Raw genomic sequence first — 24,473 nt, 5'->3', positions numbered from 1 at the left:
ACAATATCATTTACTCATTTACTCGACCCACTTTTGACTCGTTATTGCTGTTGTACACTTAAAACATAATTAGTTAATCGACTGATTTACTTAACGCATAATCCACATAGCATCCCAGATTATAAAACTAACAGTTATGTTGGATATATATATATATATATATATATATATATATATATATATATATATATATATATATATAATATATATAATTCTACACTAAGCGAAATTAAGGTCGCAGTTGCTTGCATCTATGACTAAATTCAAGTTAATTTAAAACATAATAAAATATATAAAAACAGTTAAATAATTAAGCAAGTAAAATACTCAATTTTATTTTTATATATTATATTTTTTTAGCCTTAGCTGAGCTGAGCACGTCATAATTTCGCGGACAGAATTAGTTTCGCATTATTTTATCATTTGTAGCGCACTGTGGAGCATATCCAATAGCTGCCGCTCAAAAAAGTTACTCTAGTCGGATGGATGGTTGACAGCTAATTTAAATTGTTTTATTTATTTTTTATTAATTTTTATTTTTCAAGTTTCAATTTAGAAATTGAAATGACGTTCACAATTTGCAAGCCACTGCACGAGAAAAGTTTTTCATTTTATTTCTTTTATTTTGAGCGTTTCCGTTTTCTGCAAAAATCACTCCACAGTGTTGGCAATTTAAAAATCGTTAGGGCCGGACACGTGTCGATTACAATTAACTGCGATAACAATCAATCGACGACCGCCCACTCGCTCGCCCATATATCAAGATTCAAAATTAGCCCAGCGCTGACAAAGTACCGCTATGAACGAAATGCGCGAGCATTCATGTGGCCTATTCAAATAAGTAAACAACGTCGCCGGCGGCAGCAGCAACTGCAACAACATTGTCGCCACGCATTGCTTAAGCGTCTGGGGCGGCGTCAGCGCTGGCCGTGGCAGGCAGCAAACAGGAATTATTTGCATGACGGCAGCTTTCATGCGGCCGTGGCACCAGGTGAGCGCTGCAGCCGAATATTTGGCTTCATTTTTTTTATTGAAAATGTCTCATTCGCCGCATCGCCCCGACTTTTTCCACCATTTTGCAGTGCTTGTCATCGCGCAGTGCTTCGGTTTGATGCCCGTCTGTGGCGTGCGAGCGGCAACGGCGCGCGGCCTCTGCTTCAGCCGTCGCAGCTGGCGCACCTGGTACAGTATGCTCTACATTGGCTCCATCTCGTTCGATACGCTGCTCGCTATTAATTTGGCACTGCATGGCAGTCTGGATGTGCGCAGTGTGGGTGGGTAGCATAACATAACTGTACACGACCATGGGGTATGCTGATTTTTAGCTGACGTTTGTAACAGGCGGCGAGAAGCAATTGAGACGGTCAAAATAATGTGGTATGATCAGGTATGATCAGATAGATATATGTATTATTTAGCATATGCATCGGTAAAAAGATAGAGAATAGAGGAGGAGCAACAAAGAGAAATATATATGTTTATATAACACTTTTATTCGATCGATAATTATCGATTTTAAAACAAGGGCTATAAAGCATCATATTCCAAGCAGCATAGGTTATAGCTGAATACATATCTCTGATATGGCAAATATCACATATGTAAATCGATAATATATCTATATAGACGGCTGGCTATATTTCTATATAATTTATATATTTATCAAGACTTGATTGCATAGTAAGATCTTTTTTTCTGAAAACTCCATTAATATAATCGATATATATCGCTGCTGAGTCTTCAAATTTCGAACGAATCTCAAAGTTTCTAGCTACAACTAGATTGCAGCTGCCTGTTACATGCGTAGGCAGGCAATTATCATGCCCCATTCTGCAATGGTTTACAGGGTATCTCAACGATAATCGCTTTTCCCTTGCAGAACCAATCGTCTTCCATGGCAGCATCCTGTGGGCCAGCTATCAATTCCTACAATTGGCCCGCCTATGGCCCCAACTGATGCGACGCTGGGCGAGAGTGGAGACGCAGCTGCCCTCTTATGTCACCTGGCAGGGACGAGAGCAACTGGCTCGACGCATGCACAGCGTGGCGTTCGCTCTGCTCTCGCTTTCGCTCAGTTGAGTAACAATTTGTGACATGCTTTTCTGATCATTGAGAATCTCGCTCTCCTGCTTGCAGTGGAACACCTGTTGAGCATCATCTCAGCCGTTTATCCTGAAGTCTGCCCGTTGCGGCAGGATCCAATCGAATCGTATTTCTATGCGGCTGCCCGCCAGCTCTTTCACGTCTTTCCCTATAGCAACTGGCTTGGCTGGCTGGGCAAGCTACTGAATGTGCTGCTCACCTTTGGCTGGAACTACATTGATCTCTTTGTCATACTGGTGGGCATCGGCCTGAGTCATCTGCTCTCACGGCTCACGTGCCAGCTGCAGCAGTTGGTGCAGAGAGTGAGTGTCCTACATGCTGCATAGACCATCATATCCTTAGCCCGCTAATTGTTGGCTTACAGCCCATGCCGGAGAAGTTTTGGACATATGTTCGCACTCGCTATCGTTCGATTGTGGAGCTCATCTATGAGGTGGACGATGCTATCTCCGGCATTGTGTTCATATCCTTTGGCTCCAATTTGTACTTTATCTGTCTGCAGCTGCTGAAGAGCATCAAGTGAGTGGCACTTGTCTAAGCCTTGCCTTTTCTCATTTTCTCTCTCTTACTTTGCCTTACTCTCTTCTTCTACTTGCTTTCTAGCTATCTCTTTGTAATTCTTGTTGGTATATATTTCTATCTCTGTCTCTTTTCATCTTTCTTATACATACGAATATAGGGATAGAGAGCGTCTTTTCGACTATCTCTTTCTCTCTCTCTCTCTGCCTCTTTTATTAGTGCCTCTCTTTGTCTGTCTCATTCCCTCTGTCTTCCTCCATCTCTCTCGCCCCTAATTTTTTCTTTTGCTCTCTCTCTCCCTCTCTCTTTATTTTTATTATTTTCTTTCTATAGTCTCACTTCACTCTGAGTACATTTTCCTATTTCTCCCTTCTCTATCTATTATCGTCTCTCTCTCTCTCTCTCTCTTTCTTTCTCTTTCTCTTTTTTTATTATTCTTCGTATAGTTTCTCTTCACTCTTAGTATATTTTTCTATCTCTCCCTCCTCTCTGTCTGACTCTCTTATTATCATCACTCACTTTCTCTCTCTCTGCCTCTTTATTCTCTGTCTTCCTTTTTATATATCTCTCTTTCTCTCTCTCTCTCGCTTTCTTATCCCTTTCTCTGTGATTCTTTCTTCCTCTTCTCTCCTCTCTCTTAAAATATTATATCTCTTTCCTCTCCCTCTTTCTTTCGTCCACAGTCTTCTCCCTGCCTTTCAATCTACCTCCTTTCTATTCACCTGCCTCTCTCATAGCATATCTCATGCCCTCTTCTCTTTCGCCCTCTCTCCCATATGCTTTCTCTGGCTATACGTAAATGTTTTAACACGTCTAATCTCTGCTACACGTCGACTGCTTAGCATTCAGCTTATCTGATAATAGTTTGTAAACCATAATTATCACTTTCTTTCCCACTCCCTCCTCCCTCCTCCCTCCTCTCTCTCTCTCTCTCTCTCTGTTTTACATGGTCTTCCTTAAGCAAAATGCCATCGGCTGTGCATGCCGTTTACTTTTACTTCTCGTTCGCATTTCTGATTGGCCGCTCGCTGTCGGTTCTGTTGTTCGTCTCCGCGGTGCACGAACGGGCGCGGGAGCCGTTGCGTCTGCTGCATCTGGTGCCGCCGAGTGGCTATCAGAGCGAGGTGCAGCGCTTGGCCAACGAGCTGTCAAGCGATAATGTGTCGCTGAGCGGCCTCCGGTTTTTCAACGTCACCAGGAAGCTCTGCCTGACTGTGAGTGTCGAGCTTAGCTCGCCACCTGCGCCACCAGCGCCACCAGCGCCATGCAAGTGCCATTCGCAATAGTTTTTTTTCTTCTCCGCTTCAGGTCGCTGGCAGCATCGTCACCTACGAGCTGGTGCTCATACAGTTTCATGAGGATGAAAAGAGCTGGGCCTGCCAAGCGGGCAAACAATAAGCAAAATATATTACATATATATACACTGCACTACATGGCTGAGGCGTAGAACCAGTTTGGCCTGCTGTCTGCTGACTGCTTGCTCTGCTTGTGATGCAATGCAGCCTTAAATGGTGCACGCTTATTGCGTCTCTCTCGCTGGCTTCCTAATCATTTGAACCAGTTGCCCAAATGCCAATGCCAATTGACGGAAGGCGGGGAGGGGCGGCCGGGGGAGATCGAGATCGAGCGCCAGCTGGCCTGGACGCCGCTTCCGGAGCCAGCGACGACTTCATCTAACCCAATTCGAGTTGGTGGCCATATATAAGCCAGCGTCTGGACAATTGGCGCGCAGACAAGCATCGCTCATTGAACTGTAATCAACATGCTGGGACTTAAGTGCAATCACATGTGTCTACACATCCTTCTGGTTAGCCTCGTCGGCTTGGCCAGTGCTCAGTTCGTGTTTCCTGGCCGGGTGCAGCGTTCGCTCTATGGACTGCCGCCACCTGGTCCCTGGAGCAGCAGCGGCTGGAGCAGTGCGCCCAGCTTTGAGCTGCCGCCACGCTCGAACCACATCACACGGGATGAGGTGCTCGCTCTGTTGGCTGCCTGGAAGGCGGCCGATGCGAAGCCGGCACCGAAGCCAGAGCCGGAGCCCGAACCGGAGCCGGAGCCAGAGCCCGAGCCAGAGCCAGAGCCTGAAGCAGATCCGGAGCCAGAGCCAGCGCCAGCGCCAGCACCTGCACCAGCGCCAGCACCTGGACCCGCACCACCTGCACCACCGGCTGTGCCACTGACCGTCTCGCTGCCCGCCTTCGTGCCCATCCAGCTGTCCGCCATGTATACCGCTCCGGCGCCCGTTCCCGGGGCAGGCCTTGGATTTGGTTTCGGCTCTGGCCTGCCAACATTTGGCGGTGCGCTCGGTGGTGGTGGCGGTGGTGCTGCTGCTGCCGGTGCTGGTGCTGCTGCTGTCGGCGGCGGTGGTGGTGCGGCTGCTGCTGCCGAGAGTGCTGCAATTGCTCAGGCACGCTTCGGCCGCATCGGACGTCAACGCACGGCCGTCCGTTCGAATACGAATATTCGTTTCCCCGTGGCCAATCCACGTAGCTTTGCCTCCGCCAACTATGTGGCGCCACGTCCACGCTTCTATCGCACCATCCTCTCCGAGACCAGCCAGCCCATGAGGTGAGTGCCCACCAGCTCCGATCTCCCATCGATCTGATCTACTCCAATCCCAATCTCTATTCCGTACAGCATCAACACCTTGCCGCCGCCGCCTTTCCTGGCCAATCCCGTACAGTTCGTGCCCAGCAACTGGCAGTAGAAACGATATGTGCGCCACATATGTATACCCCATACTATATATACGATACTGTACTATATACTACACATACTTTAAACGATCACATGTGTCCATATAAGTGTAAATAGCTCAATGTTCAACACGTTGTCTCAGCTGCATAGTTAATGCGCTCTTTTTTTTATTTTTTTGTTTTTTGTTATATCTGAAATATGAATAAATATATTACTAGACTTATCCAAAAAAATATTATTTTGTTGCATTTATTCTTCAGTTTTTAAAACATATCTAGGTAGCTTACTTTCTCGCTCTTTCTATCTGTCATATAGCTAGCTCGCTCTTTCCCTCTCTTAATCAATCCCCAATCTCGTCTATATATGGATCGATCTTTACCTCAGTTGTATATTTAGAGGCTTTTTTCGTATCACATATATATTATATATCACTCTTGTTCCCTTTCATTATCTTAGCCTCTCCCTCTCTCTCTCTCTTTCTCTCTGCTCCAGTATATATAGCTGTGTTCATAAAAATAGTAGTGCGAGCCTTAAATACAACACAATTTAGTGAAATGAATAGTAAGATTAACATATTTTATTATTCATTTAAAGGTTTTTGTTGCTTCCCAACTTAAGAGAGTAAAATTAACCAAATATAGTTGTTCATTAAAATAGTAGTGGCTACAAAAGAGAAAGCTAAAAATATTGAATATTAGTCCAAGTTTATGATTGAGATTCGAAACAAAATCAATTGAAAATACAAATTTATATTAAAATATATTATAATTTACTATAATATATATACATATTATATTTATTTATATATTTCTTTATATAGTGTAGACTCATAAGACTTTGTGAATTTCTTCAGGCGCCTTCAGTCTATTTATCTCTCTTTGCAGTATGTCCTTGCTCTACCTCGATTGACAGCAGTCGATTATCCTAAGATATAAGTCTTTGTCATTGTCTTCTTAGTGCAATATTTGTAAACGTTTTACTGGCTGCGTGGACACATAGTGTAAGCTCAGGCTCTTCTGCTTTCTCTCATACTTCTTCTATTCTATATCTATCTATTTCTATCTCTATCTCTATCTCTATCTCTATCTCTATCTCTATCTCTATCTGTATCTCTATCTCTATCTCTATCTCTATCTCTATCTATCTCTATCTCTATCTCTATCTCTATCTCTATCTCTATCTCTATCTCTATCTCTATCTCTATCTCTATCTCTATCTCTATCTCTATCTCTATCTCTATCTCTATCTCTATCTCTATCTCTATCTCTATCTCTATCTCTATCTCTATCTCTATCTCTATCTCTATCTCTATCTCTATCTCTATCTCTATCTCTATCTCTATCTCTATCTCTATCTCTATCTCTATCTCTATCTCTATCTCTATCTCTATCTCTATCTCTATCTCTATCTCTATCTCTATCTCTATCCTATCTCTATCTCTATCTCTATCTCTATCTCTATCTCTATCTCTATCTCTATCTCTATCTCTATCTCTATCTCTATCTCTATCTCTATCTCTATCTCTATCTCTATCTCTATCTCTATCTCTATCTCTATCTCTATCTCTATCTCTATCTCTATCTCTATCTCTATCTCTATCTCTATCTCTATCTCTATCTCTATCTCTATCTCTATCTCTATCTCTATCTCTATCTCTATCTCTATCTCTATCTCTATCTCTATCTCTATCTCTATCTCTATCTCTATCTCTATCTCTATCTCTATCTCTATCTCTATCTCTATCTCTATCTCTATCTCTATCTCTATCTCTATCTCTATCTCTATCTCTATCTCTATCTCTATCTCTATCTCTATCTCTATCTCTATCTCTATCTCTATCTCTATCTCTATCTCTATCTCTATCTCTATCTCTATCTCTATCTCTATCTCTATCTCTATCTCTATCTCTATCTCTATCTCTATCTCTATCTCTATCTCTATCTCTATCTCTATCTCTATCTCTATCTCTATCTCTATCTCTATCTCTATCTCTATCTCTATCTCTATCTCTATCTCTATCTCTCTATCTCTATCTCTATCTCTATCTCTATCTCTATCTCTATCTCTATCTCTATCTCTATCTCTATCTCTATCTCTATCTCTATCTCTATCTATCTCTATCTCTATCTCTATCTCTATCTCTATCTCTATCTCTATCTCTATCTCTATCTCTATCTCTATCTCTATCTCTATCTCTATCTCTATCTCTATCTCTATCTCTATCTCTATCTCTATCTTACTTCTATTCTATATCGGCTGTGTTAGCTCTTTCTCTTTAAGCTCTCTCTCTCCCCCTTTGCCTCTTTTACCAGATTCTGCGACTTTCCCTATATATTTATCTCTCTCTCCCTGCCATTCTCCCTCTCATTCTCGATTATGTCCTTTGAGCTCGTCCTCTTTCTCTACCCACATCTCCTGTTCTTCTGTCTCTTCCTCTGACTCTCTCCCACCATTTGCCCCACCCATCCAGTGTGAAATTTCAGTTAATAGCTGTTAATACTTCAGCGATGTCGACAGCTCATAAAAAGCCGCTAACCAATTGAGCAATTTATCAATCGATCAACCAATAAATGTCCCCAGGGTGTTGTACACCCAGTTTGCCTATTAAAATGCAAACATGCGCACATAATTGCCTTTAAGGTGACAGAGTCTCCAGCTCCGAATCAATTTGCACGCTCATTCAATAAATCGTTAGCCAATCGCTTCATGCAGTTGACCATTTTTTGAAAACGCCCGTTTATAAGGCGTACGGTGAACGCCCCTGTCTGTGTGCCACTGCCGCTGCCCAGTTCCCAGTTCCCAATTCCCAATTCCAGTTCCAGCTGCAGTACAAGTGCCAGTCCATCAGCTCCATTGACTGCCATTTGCCTGAGGACGAGACGTTCGAAAAAGTTGTAGGCCAACGATTGTCCAAGTAGAGCGTTGGCATTTACACTGGGCAACAGCATTTGGCTTGGTTAGTTGAAACTAGCTCGAACTAGAAATACACTGAAGTTCATATCGTTTGCTAGCATTCAACAATTTCGAAAGTTTTCGGCTTCAAATAACTTCAATCAGTTTCAGCTCCATACCAATTTGCTTCAATCGAATTAATTTCAATTACTTCTCATTCAATCAATGTGTCAAAGTCAACTTAAACTTCAATTTCATCGGTTCAATCAAGCATATAATTTCAGCCAGGCATTAAAAAGCTTCAATTTTAATATCAATTTCATTCAACTTTAACTTCAAAGAACTTCAGTTCAGCTGAATCAATTTCAATTTCAATTTCGTATATATCTTCAATCAATATTTAAGTATCTTCAATTTTTTTTGAATTTCCTAAAAAATTGCTTCAATCAAACTTTCAATTTCAATTTCATACAAACTTTGAAATAAAACTTAAGCCAAGGCAGCTTGAATCAACTGAACTAAGAATATAAGAATCTGCTCAAAATATATTTCAAATCTGTTTTTCAATCAACAATTTCAGAAAGCAATTGCAGAGGATTTCATAGAGTTAACAATTGTCATATATATTTATATATTTATTGCTTAAGTACAGGAAGAACATAATACCTTTGCTAAAAATCGAAGCTTTAGCACAAATACTTAATGAGTAACAGGAGGTTGGCCTGAAACGTGGTTAGCTAGTTAAGAGATATACAAATTTCTGAACTACAACTACTAAATGGGTCTAAATGGGTCTAGATCTTAAATTGTAGCCTTATATTACGATCTAATACGTTAAAGTACAGCACATCAAATAATTGTAAGCTAACTAAATATTTGGTTAACATTTCAACTCGAAGCTAAGAAACGAGCAGCTCGACTATGTTGCTTAGTGTAGTTTGCAATTCACTTTTCACACATGCCACAAATATATGGAGTGAGTTTTTTGTCAGCTGCCTCTTGCTTTCATATTATTAGCTCGCTGCATCCATTTAGGCTAGATTTGTAGAGCAGATCGTTATGGACTTCCCGTCACATCCTTTTGCAGAGTCAATTACATATTTGGCTAAGTCTATAACAAAAATCTGGTTTCTCTTTAAGTCAACGAAACGAAACGAAACGTAACGAAACAACATAAAGTAAAAGATTAAAAACTTCTTAGATATAAACTGCATACATATGACAACTTTTTGTATAAATTCTAAACAGATGCGGGACGCAGCTTCTGGTATAGTCTTTCCAGACTCTGATGCACGGCGAGCAAGGCAAACGCTCCAGCGATTATATAGTTTAGTCGATATATAGACGTCTGGCAATAGAGCAACACAATTCCAGCGCACAAATACAATACGACAGACAGCATCCAATAGCCTCGTCTATAACGAAACACATTTTTAAAGATAGATTGTAAATTGCAATTAGATATAAAGCCTATAGCAGCTCCCATATCAGCACAAAGTGTAAAGCTATAGTGGTATAGGCCTAGATATATAATAACATTAATATATATATAAATATATGATATTGTAAAACAAGAAAGAATACTCTAGTCGGGACTGCTCGACTAGGAGATACTCGATCCACATACGATGTTTGAAACAAACTTGATCTGAAATATTTCTCTCTCTCCCTTTCTGGCTTTTAACGCTCTGTTATCAATGCATTCGTATTTAAGGCAGTACAATATTTGTTAAAGGGTATCTACTAGTCGTGTACACTCTCATTGAGACTCTTTCCGTACGTAAGCTAACTGGTATTCAAATGTAAGTAACTAAGGTAAAAGCAAAGCCATTCAAAACGGAATACCGTTTGAAAAAGTGCTGCCCATTTAGCTTGGCAAAGTTGAGCTCGAGCAATACAATCATGCGCCTTTGCCATTGATCACTTACAATTTCTGAGGCGCCCGCAGTTGAAGCAGCAAACTGAGTGAGCCAAGGGCCACAATGCTCGTCTGCAAAGATGGATCGGGCAGAACAATGCCATGCCTGTAAACGATTGCATCATATGATAACTATCGAAATCTATCCAAAGATTATCAGACTCACCTGCGACTGCGCAGCCAGGCCAAGCTAGTGGGTGTGCTAAGTAGCAGCAGTGTGAGCAGCATTAGCAGCAGTGTTATGTGAAAAGAAAAGTTTTGCAAGCCAACGCATAACTCCTTCTCAGCCGGATCGCTGGCAGGCTGCAGTTGCTGCTGCCGTTGTTGCCCGTCAGGGTGCGGTGCTGGCAAATCCTCATCACTAGACAGTAGCGACTGTTCACTGGTGTTAGCTAATGCATCTGGTTGATCCTGATTTTGGCTGTTTGCGTCGCTGCCAATGCCCGCTGCCATGTGCACTAAATTAGCCGCCTTTTGCCATAAAAAGTCCTCCAAATAGTCCTTGTACGAATTCGATAGCATTAGGAAATAAAAAACAAATGCCAAGAGCAATGCCAGACCGCTGCATGAGCCCAATGCAACGCCAATGGTCAGTATGCCGTACGTGATTGGTAGATGTGTCATGATCGAGAGCATTATGTTCGAGCTGGGCGTGGACAGACGAGTCAAACGCAACGCCAAACGATGGAACATATTGCCATAGATGGTCAAGGATAGCCAAACAGCCAAAGCGGCCACAACCGACAACCCAATGGCCGCACAATGAATTATTATCGATATATTAATGCTATAGTCCAGCTGCTCCGGTTTCGGCAATAGCTTCACATTCAGTATCAACTTTCTGAGCAAACGACAGCCTGCGAATCACAGAAATTTCATATAAATATATCAATTAAATGGGCACAGCATATGACCTTACCCGTAACTACATAGAGCGATGTGTACTGCAGGTAGCCAATGTAGGGCCGCAAGCTCTTGAAGGTGCCCAGCTCTTGAAACTTATCCAATTGCTTGCGCAGCACGATGAGCAGCACACAAACTAAATGGGCTGGTATCCAGCCATAGAATTCCAGCACAATGCGAGACAAGGCGTCAGCATACGAATACTCATAGCTAAGAGGGAGATAGATGAAAAGAGTGAGTGAGAGGGCGAGAGAGGCATATATAGTTAAGTCTATAATTGCTTTTTAGCTGAAACAAATCCATTATAATATCTGATGAGCTAAAGTTTAAACTGAATAAAAATAACACTTTCGATCAGAGCTTTAAAGTTCTCCAATCACAAGTTGAAATCTTTGTTTATAGTTGAAAAAAAAAAAAACAATTTAGAAATCGTTTCTAAATGAAGCTGATTTGAAGCTTAACTAATTTTAAAATGCATAAGAAATTATCATTCAATTTTCTCAACATGAGAAAGGACTTCACAGATAGATTTCTTGCGGCATTTAAAGTCTTTCATTTTATATTTTCTTACGATGAAATAACTATGAAACCTTCAACTACTCTTCAGCAATATAAAAACCTTTGCAAATCTTCAAAGTTGGACTTCCTTAGCTATATTGGTCTTACCTAATGCGATACCGGCATATAGGATCCAAATACAAGTCGAGCATGACTGGATTCAATGTGGTGTTATAATGCCTAGGCATCAAGGTGGGCACATTGATATAAAGTCCAGGTTTCTGATCGGGTGAACTGAAAATGCAAGCGATTAGCAGTTGCCTATCATTATATGGCATAAATACAATAAGTCTTACGTAAGCGTTTGGTAACGCTCAAAGCCGGCTGCCCAGGGCACACACAGTCGGGCCGTAACCCGGTAATTGGGTTGCAAACAGTTCTGTGGCTCAATGTGAATGCGCAGACCCTGATAGGGTTCTACCAGATCGGCAATGCGTAATCGATAGTGCATGGTGCCCTGCAGTGTCTCATTGACAGCAATGCGTCGGCCATAGGCATACCAACGCGGCATACGTATGTCCACAATGCGATCCTTGGGATCATAGATGTCCAGATTGTAGCCAGCGAGTTGACTGCTCGGCGGCAGACGCAACAGCAAGTGCGTCCACTTCGCATACGTTTTGCGTAGATTATGCAAATCGAGAACTGCAATTCTTCTCGGATTGCTGTCCCCATTGGGTAGACGCTGCACGAGATGTGTTAGAGGCGTTGCCTTATCGCTGCAAAAGGATTATTATTAGTTGTGTGTGTGTGTATTTGGATGGGTGTGCACACTCACCAATAATTTAATTCCGTTTCATTGTGCTTATGTGCTTCACAGCCGAAGAGCCAATTCTCATCGCTCTCAACGTTCAAAGCCTCAACGGCAAGTTTCTGAAAGAAACCAAAAGAGGTTTAAAAGAGAATTTAGAGTTGATTCCGACTGCTTTGTACTCTGCTCACAGACTTGTAAGCCTATATAATAGTTATAATCTTTTAACGCTTTGTGAACAGTTATCGACAGCTGTTTTAAGACTTAAAACATTAGATGCTACCTTATATCGCTCCTGCCGCCCCAAGCCAATCAGCTCATAATAATGACTCTTTAGGCCATGAGCAAAAAACTTGTTAATGACTAATCGACGCTCCTCATGCCAATTAGTATGTGCGTGCATGTTCGTAAGGCTCTGCTGACGTGTTCTTGGTTTCTGCAATATACAAAAATGAGTTAAGACAGCACATTGAGTGAAAAGCCAATTTCATTTACCACAAAGTGTGCTACTGCAGATTGCATATTGCGCTGTTTGTTGCTGCTAAAGATGACGAAGCCGTCGTCACGTCGCTGGGCAATGTTGAAGAGGAAGCGGTTGATGACCTGCATGAATTGTAGACACCACACCGCAGACAAGTGATCGCAGCTTAGACTGACACGGGGTATAGCTGAGGTCTGTGGAAGGAGCATATTTAGTAGAGAGTAATTCAAAACTTAGCTATTGGTTCTTGCCATGGCATGCAGATCATTGAACTGCGAGGTGGTTAGGCCTGGCTGCACGAGCAGATCTCGGTTGCCACCTCCCGTGGAAATGAGTAGTACATTGTCCAGCTTAGCGGACAACACCTGGCTGGCCATTGTCTGCTCGCTGGGAGGTTTCTGATGCAGACTCTCGCATACATTCGTCTTGGTTGACGGCTGTGTGGCGGTGCGGGTGCGACTGAGCAACTCGTGTGTCTCCATATAGAATTGGCTCAGATGCGAATCCAAATTGAGCACCGGCTGGTCGAGCGGCGTCGATATACTGATAATGGCATTGATGTGCTGACCAATTTCTGCATCTGTTAGCACCGACTGAGCCAGCTTGCCGCCCATGGAATGCCCAATTAGAACAATTGGGCTGGGCCGACGGTAGAGCGAGGCAATGGTGCGTATGCAGTGCTTGAGAAATGATTGCTGATGATACATATAGCCGCCATAGAGTGCCGATAACTCCTCATCATAATCAATTGTATAGTAATCTAGATGTATGCCTGCCTCTGGATGTTCGCGTGCCTTGCGCAATGCCACCGATGCCAAGGAGCGCACCTGCTTATAAGAGCCCGCATTTCCGGGCACGAAGATTACCGGGGCTCCAGTCATGCGCATTTTTAGAGGATCCAGTGGCTGGCGAACACCTTCATAATAGTAGTAGAGTCCATAGTTGGGAAATTGTGTATTGGCACTAAATTGCACACGCTATAAAAAAAGGCAATAATAATAGGTATATATACGTTAACGCTTATCAGATATTCAAAACGTATCTCTTATCACAACTTACCGCAAATCTGGGCTCACCAAACATGTATGTCATTCGACAGGCGTTCGGCTCCACCTCGACGTGTACATGTACAATGCCGTAAAAGAAACTGCATATTGAGGCAATCACCAGAAGCACTGCACAGTTTCTAAACACAATCATTTAGTTGTGTTTAATTTGTGATTTTGAGCGATTTTCTGCAGCGGTTCGTTTTGTTGTTATTTAGCTCACGCAGGGTTGCCAGCTGTTTCGAATATTCTTGTTATTGTACATTGGGTGATGGCTCCAACAGCTGTTTTGTCTCATATATATGACAGAATTTTTTATATTAAAAAATTTAAGCTTCTGCTGACATACTAATTTAAACTAATATCTGTTAGTCATTTAAATTTCATTTTTGACTTATTTAAAAGTCTTAAGCATTTCATTAACATTAAGAGACCGATAAGATAACTAGAAAGCATATATTTAAATTTGGATATACCATTAAATGTTCAAAAGTATTTATTGTATATTTGTGTCTGTCAGCTTGTTGTTATTATATATAAGCATATGAATACTGAAATAAATCACACATGTCTTCGATTAGCATTAAACAAATACCGATAATGCGGCTTTAAAACAATCGACATCGATAACGCGGCTTGCACACAGTAACAAAATCACAATACTCACACACACACCCACATACACACTCTGCTCAGAGCATTCCAATCGAATACCTTTCAGATCTAAATGCTGATGTGTGTATTGATCATTTTGTTTTTTGTTGTTGTTGTTCGCTCGCATCTCGTTGCGGTAGTCCATCATTCAGTTAATGAACGCGCTCGCTTTCGCACTCACACTCGCGTCCTGACTGCTCCCCTCGTCGCACGCCAACAATGCTTCATAACGTGTTTATGTTTCTCTAAGCCACCGTTTGCACATGTGTATTTGTGTATGTGTATGTGTGTCTGCGCGCGCGCTTAATTCGCGCATTGTATCTAGCTAACTAACTGGCTAGCCTTTGGGCCTGGTTGGGAAAAAGACAGGAGAGAGACAACAACAACAATAACAACAACAAAATAAAGACAGTTATGCCCTGCTGCGTCGCGTCAATAACAAAAACAAGCTACATAGCTGACGCCGTCTCGTCGACGACGTCGTTGTCATCGTCGTTTGCCTCTCTTTCGCATCTGTCGATCGTTGATCGCTGTGTGTGTTTGTCTTCTGTTTCGTTTTGTTAGTGTTTGTCGTGGTGTCGTTTATTGTTGTTGCTGTAGCTGCTGCTGCTGCTGCCGCCGCCACCGCCGCCGCTTGCTGTTGTTGTTACGCGCTGTGACTGACTTATTCAATGATTTAGTAAAATATTCATAGCTCATTCCAAAACTTGTTCTTGTGCCTTGTGCTGCAAATACGACAAAAAATAACGCGCTACAAAATTCAATTTCTATGTATCTATCAAATATAATATAGCAAATATAAACTCACATATATATATGTATTCAAATATATATATATATATATATTTGTAATGTTCTCTATGTGTAGCAATAGTTAACAATTGTTTGCATTGTGTTGTTTTTATTTATATTTTGTGTACATATATATTTTTTTATTGTTATTTGTTGTAATTGCTTTGCGAGCTATCAGTCAGTCACTCTGTCGAGAGTCAATCAATCAATCAAAGTCTTTCAAACTATCGGCGTGTGTCGCTTGCGTTTTCCTTCTCTCGATCTCTCTCTCTCTCTCGCTCATTCTGTCAGTGTTACTCGTGTGCAATTCAAATACACCGCCAAGCCACCCACCACAAAAGAAGTGTGTGGAGGCCCTTATTATCATAAACAAAACAAAAAGAAAACAGTTGTATTTGCAATAATATATATAAAATATATATACATATATAACGATGGAGGTGTGGCGTTTGCTAACGGTTAGCGCATTTCTTCTGTTGGGATTTGCATGCTTCTATGGCGTGGTGGAGTCGTGCAACGAAGTCGTCTGCGCCTCGATAGTGTCCAAGTGCATGTTGACGCAGAGTTGCAAATGCGAGCTTAAGAATTGCTCCTGCTGCAAGGAGTGCCTCAAATGCCTGGGCATCAAATACTATGAGGAGTGCTGCAGCTGTGTAGGTGAGTTATTTTCAATCAATTACATATGTTTATACATATTTATCTGATGATGTGATCTAGTGTGACATTATCATTATTCATTATTGCGTTGTCGCAGTTGCCTTGTTTGTATATATAATATATATATATATATATATATATAAATATATATATATATATATATATATATATATATATATATATATATGCATGTGTGTATGTATTTGAGATGTGTAACTATGGCTATCGCACTTTGTAGGGCTATCGATAGTTGAGCCGCCCTTGCAAAGTCGATAAGATAGTCGAACTTTAACACTTATGTCACAACTTTGGATAACTTTGGATATCATTTGCAGAGCTATGTCCTAAACCAAATGAAACGCGCAATGCATTATCCAAAAAATCACACGTTGAGGACTTTGAGGGCGTTCCGGAACTATTCGATGTGCTGGCCACTGGGGAGGATAGTGAAAGTGAATATTGGGATGTCTTCACATTCCAAGTGGATTGGTCTAGGGGTAAACCAAAACTGGATAAAGATGAGAAATATTATTTAAGTGAGTAATATATTATATCTAGAAATGAATATACCTAATATATCTTTATCGCAGAATATAATGACAAAAATCTAGATGAGGCTCATGAGGAACGTGACAATACGAAGACAGTCAATTGTACGGTTATATATTTGGATCAGTGCGTGTCTCTAAATAAATGCCGTCAATTCTGTCAAACGATGGGTGCTAGCAGTTGTAGGTGAGTTAATTTCCATACTTGGATTATGATTATCAAGTTTTTATATTACAAAAACATTTGTTTTCAGATGGTTCCACGATAGCTGCTGTGAGTGCGTGGGCTCTACGTGCATTAACTATGGTGTCAATGAGAGTCGTTGTCGACAATGTCCAGAGACGAAAGACTTGGGCGATGACTTTGACGATGAAATCGATGAGGAAATGCAGGACTTTGGCGATAGTATGGGTCCGTTTGATGGCTCAGTGAATAGTAATTATTGATAACAGCGATCAAATTTAAAGGAACAAAAACATTTAACAAATTAGCTACTCAATTCAGTGACATTATTATTGTGTAGTACGAAGTAATTTTGTATAGCATTATTATTATTATTATGTATTTTTTTTATATATAAATAAAACAGAAAAATATATATATACATTATGTTAAATGATAGGACCTTTTGATTGCTTTTCATTTTGACAGCCTGAGATATTTGGAGTCGATATAATATTATACATAAACATGAATTTAATGTGTTGAACAACAGATTTTGGCATGTAGGTTACATAAGGGTTAATACAAAATTTTCGATTATAAATGTGCAACGACAACGTGCAACTCTATTTATTTATCAAATGCAATAAGAAGTGTTCGCAGTCCTCGGAGACATTAGTTCTCACAAATTCATAATAAAAATAACAATGTGGCTTTCAAAATGACAACTTTATGAAAAATTATTAGTTCATTTACTGCCCCCCCAACAGCATCGAACAGCTGATTGAGCGCTGCTGTCACAGGCCAGCCGCTTTTTGCGCCGGGGTGGCAACTCTAATGCATGTAATTTCAAGCAAACAACACCAAGTTACGTATTCGAACCGGCGGCCACAAGTAGCCATAATAAAAGTGGCTGGGAATTATGTTCAGGGGCTTGCGACATGTCAAAACTGTGCTGCAACGTGGACCCTACAATTTGGCTCGCTGCCATGGCTACGTGACGCACAATTACATACTATATGCCGATGGCGATGCCGGCCCATCCGCAGCTGCAGCTGCAGCCGCTGGCACTGCCACACAAGTGGCCAGCAAGGCTTGCGGCACCGCAAACCTGAAACGGCAGCTAAACACGCCCGCCTTGCACCCACTAAGCTGGCGACAGGTAAGTAGTGCGTCCCAGTGCAGGACATTAACGCAACTTCATACATTCTGGCTATCACACAGATGCAAATGCTGCGGTCGGAGTATAAAGCAATTGTAGGCGTGGTTGCACGCTCGCTGCAACTAACACCGCGTGAGGTGCAGCAGTTACATATGCGTTGCTTCTGTTCACGCAAGCCAGATTCAGAAGCTGACAAGCCTCGTAGATCTGACAGCAACGCCAGCAAAACCAGCGAAGAAAAGAGCAGCGTGGCGGACAGTACATCTGCCAAAGGATCCAAGGCAAGTCAGGCAAGCAGCGAGAAAACTTCTGATGACATCAAAGAAAAAGAAGATGGGTCCAGGTTGAGTTCCGGATCCAGTTCTGGCTCCGGCGAGGAATCATCCAATCCAAATAACAACAAGAACAACGAAAACGATGAGAAAATGCGGTCGGTATTAACTAAAGCGGTTTTATGGCTATTTACCATATATATGTTTGTGGCGTTCATCTCGTTGCTTATAACACCGCGCACCGAACGACCAGAGGGCTCCACACGCTACGTCTCCTGGAATGAGTTTGTCCATCATATGCTAGCCGTGGGCGAGGTCAAAGAACTGATCATACGCCCTGATATGGAAATGGTTACGATAATACTGCACGATGGTGCTGTGATTAAGGGTCGCAAAGTAACCTCTACCATATTCCACATGGCTGTGGCGGATGCTAACAAATTCGAGGAGAAGTTGCGTGTGGTGGAGAAGCGTTTGGGCATCACTGACGGCATACCAGTCACCTATGATCGGCAGACAGATACCACGGGCCGCATCCTGATGCTGTTACTCTTTTGCGCCCTGCTCATGTCTATAGCGACGCGTATGAAGAGCATGAAGAGCCCGCTCAGTATGGATTCATTTGTTAGTAATCTCTGATGCAATGCCTCGGTGTCTTGATTGGTTGATTTTGATTTTGATTTTGATTTCTATATTCCTTAGAATCAAATGGGCAGGGCCAAGTTTACGCTCGTCGATCCCTTCGATGGTGGCCGCGGCGTACTCTTTCGCGACGTAGCTGGTCTCAGTGAAGCCAAACAGGAGGTCAAGGAGTTTGTTGATTATCTAAAGACACCCGAAAAGTATCAGCGATTGGGCGCCAAGGTGCCACGCGGCGCCCTTTTGCTGGGTCCACCGGGCTGTGGCAAGACTTTGTTGGCCAAGGCGGTGGCCACCGAGGCGCAGGTGCCCTTCCTTAGCATGAATGGCTCCGAGTTTATTGAAATGATTGGCGGCTTGGGTGCTGCACGCGTGCGGGATCTGTTCAAGGAAGGCAAGAAGCGGGCACCCTGCATCATTTACATAGACGAAATCGATGCTATTGGACGACAGCGTTCCGGCACCGAAAGCATGGGCCAAGGCAGCTCCGGAGAATCCGAGCAGACACTTAACCAACTGCTAGTCGAAATGGACGGCATGGCCACCAAAGAGGGCGTACTTATGCTGGCTAGCACCAATCGAGCAGACATACTCGATAAGGTGGGAGATAGTTTAGGCACTTCAAAGTGCATTTGAACTGATTTCGTTGCTCTTGTTGCAGGCTTTGCTTCGTCCTGGTCGCTTTGATCGTCACATACTCATTGATCTGCCAACGCTTCAGGAACGTAAAGAGATATTCGAGAAGCATTTGTCAGCGGTCAAGTTGGCAGAAGAGCCCAGCACCTACTCACAGCGTTTGGCACGCCTAACGCCCGGCTTTTCGGGCGCTGACATTGCGAATGTCTGCAACGAGGCGGCATTACACGCGGCGCGCAGCGTTCAATCAGAGGTCACTAGCAAAAATCTTGAGTACGCTGTCGAGCGTCTCGTGGGTGCGTGGCAACAATTCAGCTCTATGAGATCAGATCAATTAATCTGTGCTTGTTTCAGGTGGCACCGAGAAGCGTTCGCATGCCTTGTCGCTCACCGAACGCAAGGTGATTGCCTATCACGAGAGTGGACATGCTCTGGTTGGCTGGATGCTGCCCAATTCGGATATCTTGCTAAAGGTGACAATTGTGCCGCGCACAAGTTTGGCCTTGGGCTTCGCCCAATATACGCCCAGCGAACAGCATTTATACTCTAAGGAGGAGCTATTCGACAAGATGTGCATGGCATTGGGTGGACGTGCAGCCGAGAATTTGGTCTTCAATCGCATAACAACTGGTGCCCAGAACGACTTGGAGAAGGTCACCAAGATAGCCTATTCGCAGATTAAGAAATTTGGCATGAACGCCAGACTGGGTCCGATTTACGTGCGCGATTCAAATGAATCTGGCGGCGGCGGCGCTAGCGGCAGCTCCAAGCCCTTTTCGCGTGCCATGGACAGCATTATTGACCATGAAGCACGCAACGTTGTTTCCGAGGCGTACAAAACCACCGAGGAACTGCTGACCAAACATCGCGACAAATTGGAGAAGGCAAGAATAACAACAATATTCTCTCTCTCTCTCTCTCTATCTCATACTCTTACTAACTATCTCTCTCTCTCTCTCTTTGTGTGCCGCTCGACAGCTGGCGGAGGCATTGCTGGATAAGGAGACACTGGATTATGATGAGGTGGTAAATCTAATTGGTCCGCCACCCTTTGATCCAGCTAAACGTCAGGTGGACTCGGTGGAGTTTGAGCAATCGCTACGGAATCTAGGCACAGATGAAACAAAACCTTAAAGCGCATCGCCTACAACTAGCCAAGCTGAACAGAGAGCCGAGGACGATCACACTTCCACATTTAACAACTTTGCCGCCAGCTTGACATCCTCCTCCTGCTACTTCTCTGCTATCGAACACCTTTCAATTACCCACCTTCTATCCGCACGTTAGCCAGCTGGTTCCCGTTCAATAAATGTAAATAAAGTTGTTTATATTTTTAATTGATACAGCAATTAGCCTTTCAATAGCTCAGAACATAATATCCATAATTCTCATTTAACTGTTTGCGCTTCTTAATAGCACGCTGAACGCGGCTAAAAACTTGCTCAGCTGCACCTTAGCACCTGCTAAGCACCTCTCTAACGGTTCAAGTGCGAAACACTTTTAATATTTAGGTAACTTTTTTTTTGTAGCTCATTTTCCTGAATAAATCTTTTTATGTGTAATTTCAAAATTTGTGCTCTCTTATCTAATAAATCATTGTTAATTCCCGGTGTGATTTATGCACCCTACACTAAGTCCGCTGATCTGTTCAATTTACTGCTTAAAATTTTATTAAACGTGAAGCTTATAGAAATGATTCCCAATTATGATTTGGCATATCTTTTAACTGCTCTGGCGCACTGAATCTTAGGTTTAGCTGGATATCATTTTTATATAATTTTGAATCGAACTCTTTTTTTCTATTTTCTATTAACAAATGAATTTCAATCATAAAGAAATTATTTCAAACAGTCCAAACTGAGTCTAATTATAGAATATTCAGCTTTTTGCGGATTTGTTAAATATTGTTTAGGGTATACAAAAATATATATAAAAAATATAGAGCAAACCTTAGCCTTAAGATTCGAGGCAGGAAAGTTGCATATAAATATATATACATATTTATCTGAATACTGAATATATATAAGCCATATTTTTATAGGTCATATTATAGAGAATACCTGCAAAGCCTCAACATAATTTCTAATTAAGTTTCGTCTATTTTTACTTAGCTTGATCAAACAGTGCAGTTCACCTTAGCCTAAATTCAATGAATTCTCTAAGTTTAGATGACGAAAGGTTAAAATGTTTTATTATATTAATTAAATCGTGCTTTAATTAGGTTCGATAATTAGCACAATTTACTAATTTATAAGCAGATTTGAAGCGTGTTTATAATAACTGCATAACTCAAAAAATATTGGTATTATTATCTGGTATTCCTGGTCTAGTATATACTATATGTGCTATATACAGGCGATGACAATGTCCAGCGCCTTGCCATTTAACCCCTAACAACTGATGCGAGCTTAAAACAAATGAAATACGCAAGTTAGTCTTTGATAGACGAAGAGATGCCCTGTAAAAATCGTTGAAATGTGAGAGCAGAGAGAGCAATGATGAAAAGGGACAGAAAGATGAAAAGAGAGGCAAAGAATGAGGAGGGAGGTGGAGGAGGAGCGATAGAGAGAGAGAGAGAAAAAAGAGAGGAGGGAGAAGGGGTAGAGAGAAAGTGAGGCAAGGAGGGAAAGAGAGAGAGCAAAGAGGGAGGGAAGAGAGAGAAAGAGAGGAGAGAGAGAGAGAGAGGAGAGAGAGAGAGAGAAGATTGAGAGAGAGAGAAGATAAAGAGAGAGTGAGAGCCGAGCTAAGAGAAGTTTTTAGTTACTTTCAATTCCAGTTGCACGACTATCAGATACCCTAGCTTACGTTAAGCAGGGGAAAAACGAGTTTTTCGGTATGGGCAATTAAAGTTTTGATGTCGCTCTATTAACTATAGTTGATAATAAATATTCAAATAGAATTTATGGTTTTTGTTTTGTCACTTTAAGTACTCGTCCAACTATTAGGCAATGGGAGTAGCTAATGACCGTACCGGTTCATAGTTCAAATTGCTGCGATTAATTCTATATTTGCCTGGCTAATGGCAATTAACACGTGCACACCTCATCCGAACTCGGCTCCCGTCAGCCACTCAGGCCTCAGGCAGTCAGTTATAAAAACGCATCGCACGCATTCGCAGCGATTTAGTCGCCGATCCAAAGGCAAACACTGAGAATGTCGGACGGAAAGCATCTCGTATGGCTCACAGTTGCGGCTGCTCTGTTGGCTGCCGTCAGTGCTGGGGATTTGCTGCGTAAGTTTCGCTGGTCAGTGGTTGGTTCGGGTGCCTTGTAAAGCTCATTGCAAACCCTGCTTGCAGCTAGCCCGTTGAAGCGCTGCAGTGTGAAGGACGAGCCCTGTATTTTGGAGCAGGTGAAAATATTCTTCCGGAACTTTAGGGATGGCATACCCGATTGGAATGTGCCCAGCATTGAGCCCATTCACCTGGGCACGCTGCGCATCAAGATCGGCAGCGGCAGCGACTCGATGCAGTTCAATATGATCATGCGGAACACGACGCTGCACAACTTCGCCGATAGAGCCAGCGTCAAGAGCCTGAAGGGCTTCACTGAGGACCTGACCAAGCCACTGAATATTGTGTGGCTCGCCAGTTCGCCCGGCATTGAAGTGCACGCTAACTACGAAGTTGATGGCAAGCTACTGATCCTGCCCATCGTTAGCAAGGGCACGATGGTCATCAGCCTGAGTCAACTGCAGTCCAGGACACGCGTCAATGCTGTGCCCGAGAAGCGACCGGACGGACATTCCTATCTCAAGATCACCGACTACAAGACGTCCGCCAAAGTGAGCTCGTAAGTACAGCTCAAATAATTGACATGAGGATATCCTCATGTTTAATTTAACATGTGAAGTGTCCAAGTGGAAGTTGCAGCTCTAAGTGAGATCTGACTTATTAGAAGTCTACGAAATGTGTTGGTGATTTGACATGAAGTTATCCTCATGTTAGTTTAAAGCTCATGTTCGGCGAGCATGTTCAACTTGAAGCTTAAAGTGAGAGTATAGCGCTTAGACTTACGTCATTTATAGTCAGAGTGGGCCTAACAGGCGGTTGATTTGACATGAAGTTATCCTCATGTTAGTTGAAGCTTAAAGTGACAAAATATGGCGTTTAGACTCACGTCATTTATAGTCAGAGTGGGCCTAACAGGCTGTTGATTTGACATGAAGTTATCCTCATGTTAGTTGTAAGTTCATGTTGGGCGAGCATGTTAAAGTTGAAGCTTAAAGTGAGAGTATAGCTCTTAGACATAAGCTATATGCTGTCAAAATAGAGTTATAAGTATATAGCAAAATTAACATGGAGATATCCTCGTGTTAAGTGTATCCTCACGTTAAGTTAGTAAGGAAAGTTGAAGCTTATGGTATGTGTTTATCAAATATATCGTAAACATTGAGTTAAATTTATAGTTAAGTATGTTATATATAAATATATATTATAAGCAAGTTGACATTGATATGCCCAACCTCATGTTAAGTGCAAGTGCATGTTATTTGATTAGATTAACCTTCTGTTACTTACGCATAAGCTCATCAAAATTTCTTATTTTCTTGGCATATTTATGCAGCTCATAGATCTAGTTATATCATCTAAATAATGTTATTTTTAAATACTTTAGCGGCTCGTTTAATATGTCGAATCTGTTCAACGATAACGTGGAGCTGCGCGACAGCACTCTGAAGGTCCTCAACGACGAGTGGAGCGCCCTATCAAAGGACATACAGCCAAAGATATTGGAAGCCGCCGATCGTGCCTATAGTGCTGCATTGCAAAAGTTCTGGGACAAGCTGCCGTACGATGAATTCTTTGTCAATTAATACGGCCTTCTTAGCTTCTACAAATTTATATAGCTGTACATGTATCGAATATTATAGATGGGATTAACTGTGATCTGCATTTTGTTAACATATAAATGATCGATTGTGTGTGATCGATAAGTAGTTGCCCTGTAGACAGTCTTGAATTCATTTCCAAGGGTGGATCTAGGACTAATCTATATCTATGTATACAATTTGTATTTAGTATCTACAGTCGAAAATACATAAATCAATCGATAAATATCGATCCTTGGATTAGTTTCGTCTTCC

General features: G+C 42.0%; 7 protein-coding genes across 10 annotated transcripts; 6 read left to right on the top strand and 1 right to left on the bottom strand.

Annotated features, from left to right (window-relative positions):
• Positions 1 to 1,036: 1,036 nt before the first annotated feature.
• On the top strand, positions 1,037 to 2,429 carry LOC111593652 (gustatory receptor 5a for trehalose). The gene is made up of 3 exons (XM_030223580.1): positions 1,037 to 1,274; positions 1,880 to 2,074; positions 2,137 to 2,429. The coding sequence occupies exons 1-3, from the start codon at positions 1,037 to 1,039 to the stop codon at positions 2,427 to 2,429; spliced, it is 726 nt and encodes a 241-aa protein (XP_030079440.1).
• LOC115482971 (gustatory receptor 5a for trehalose-like) lies at positions 2,376 to 4,043 on the top strand. The gene is made up of 3 exons (XM_030223549.1): positions 2,376 to 2,622; positions 3,584 to 3,836; positions 3,931 to 4,043. Exons 1-3 carry the CDS (start codon positions 2,471 to 2,473, stop codon positions 4,018 to 4,020), a joined length of 495 nt encoding a protein of 164 aa, XP_030079409.1. The 5' UTR covers positions 2,376 to 2,470; the 3' UTR covers positions 4,021 to 4,043.
• A 341-nt stretch (positions 4,044 to 4,384) lies between these two features.
• LOC111593640 (putative uncharacterized protein DDB_G0290521) lies at positions 4,385 to 5,438 on the top strand. The gene is made up of 3 exons (XM_030223579.1): positions 4,385 to 4,861; positions 5,009 to 5,187; positions 5,257 to 5,438. The coding sequence occupies exons 1-3, from the start codon at positions 4,385 to 4,387 to the stop codon at positions 5,324 to 5,326; spliced, it is 726 nt and encodes a 241-aa protein (XP_030079439.1). The 3' UTR covers positions 5,327 to 5,438.
• Positions 5,439 to 8,859: 3,421 nt separating this feature from the next.
• Positions 8,860 to 14,263, bottom strand: LOC111593436 (GPI inositol-deacylase). The gene is made up of 11 exons (XM_023306183.2): positions 13,879 to 14,263; positions 13,071 to 13,796; positions 12,834 to 13,013; positions 12,622 to 12,774; positions 12,366 to 12,460; positions 11,884 to 12,306; positions 11,696 to 11,821; positions 11,046 to 11,239; positions 10,293 to 10,983; positions 10,137 to 10,232; positions 8,860 to 9,623 (listed from the first exon to the last, which is right to left on the bottom strand). Exons 1-11 carry the CDS (start codon positions 14,017 to 14,019, stop codon positions 9,449 to 9,451), a joined length of 3,000 nt encoding a protein of 999 aa, XP_023161951.2. The 5' UTR covers positions 14,020 to 14,263; the 3' UTR covers positions 8,860 to 9,448.
• A 273-nt stretch (positions 14,264 to 14,536) lies between these two features.
• On the top strand, positions 14,537 to 17,036 carry LOC111593437 (protein twisted gastrulation). 4 transcript variants are annotated; one of them, XM_023306186.2, is made up of 5 exons: positions 14,537 to 14,794; positions 15,603 to 15,968; positions 16,304 to 16,504; positions 16,559 to 16,703; positions 16,771 to 17,036. In XM_023306186.2, the coding sequence occupies exons 2-5, from the start codon at positions 15,746 to 15,748 to the stop codon at positions 16,961 to 16,963; spliced, it is 762 nt and encodes a 253-aa protein (XP_023161954.1). In that variant the 5' UTR covers positions 14,537 to 14,794; positions 15,603 to 15,745; the 3' UTR covers positions 16,964 to 17,036. The 4 variants fall into 4 exon arrangements, with proteins under 4 accessions (XP_023161954.1, XP_023161955.1, XP_023161952.1 ...); XM_023306187.2 differs by having other exon boundaries at positions 14,537 to 14,800; XM_023306184.2 differs by having other exon boundaries at positions 14,537 to 15,290.
• A 170-nt stretch (positions 17,037 to 17,206) lies between these two features.
• LOC111593479 (paraplegin) lies at positions 17,207 to 20,866 on the top strand. Its single transcript, XM_023306241.2, has 6 exons — positions 17,207 to 17,841; positions 17,904 to 18,737; positions 18,816 to 19,352; positions 19,414 to 19,684; positions 19,743 to 20,272; positions 20,367 to 20,866. The coding sequence occupies exons 1-6, from the start codon at positions 17,602 to 17,604 to the stop codon at positions 20,520 to 20,522; spliced, it is 2,568 nt and encodes an 855-aa protein (XP_023162009.1). The 5' UTR covers positions 17,207 to 17,601; the 3' UTR covers positions 20,523 to 20,866.
• A 1,634-nt stretch (positions 20,867 to 22,500) lies between these two features.
• Positions 22,501 to 24,335, top strand: LOC111593495 (circadian clock-controlled protein). The gene is made up of 3 exons (XM_030223548.1): positions 22,501 to 22,620; positions 22,687 to 23,179; positions 24,005 to 24,335. Exons 1-3 carry the CDS (start codon positions 22,542 to 22,544, stop codon positions 24,201 to 24,203), a joined length of 771 nt encoding a protein of 256 aa, XP_030079408.1. The 5' UTR covers positions 22,501 to 22,541; the 3' UTR covers positions 24,204 to 24,335.
• Positions 24,336 to 24,473: the final 138 nt, after the last annotated feature.

This window comes from Drosophila hydei, unplaced genomic scaffold, assembly GCF_003285905.1.
Source record: "Drosophila hydei strain 15085-1641.00,03,60 unplaced genomic scaffold, DhydRS2 tig00000237-arrow-arrow-pilon, whole genome shotgun sequence".
Classification (NCBI taxonomy): Eukaryota; Metazoa; Arthropoda; class Insecta; order Diptera; family Drosophilidae; genus Drosophila; species Drosophila hydei.
The sequence above is the reverse complement of the archived record's forward strand: the minus strand, read 5'-3'. Positions and strand labels throughout refer to the sequence as shown.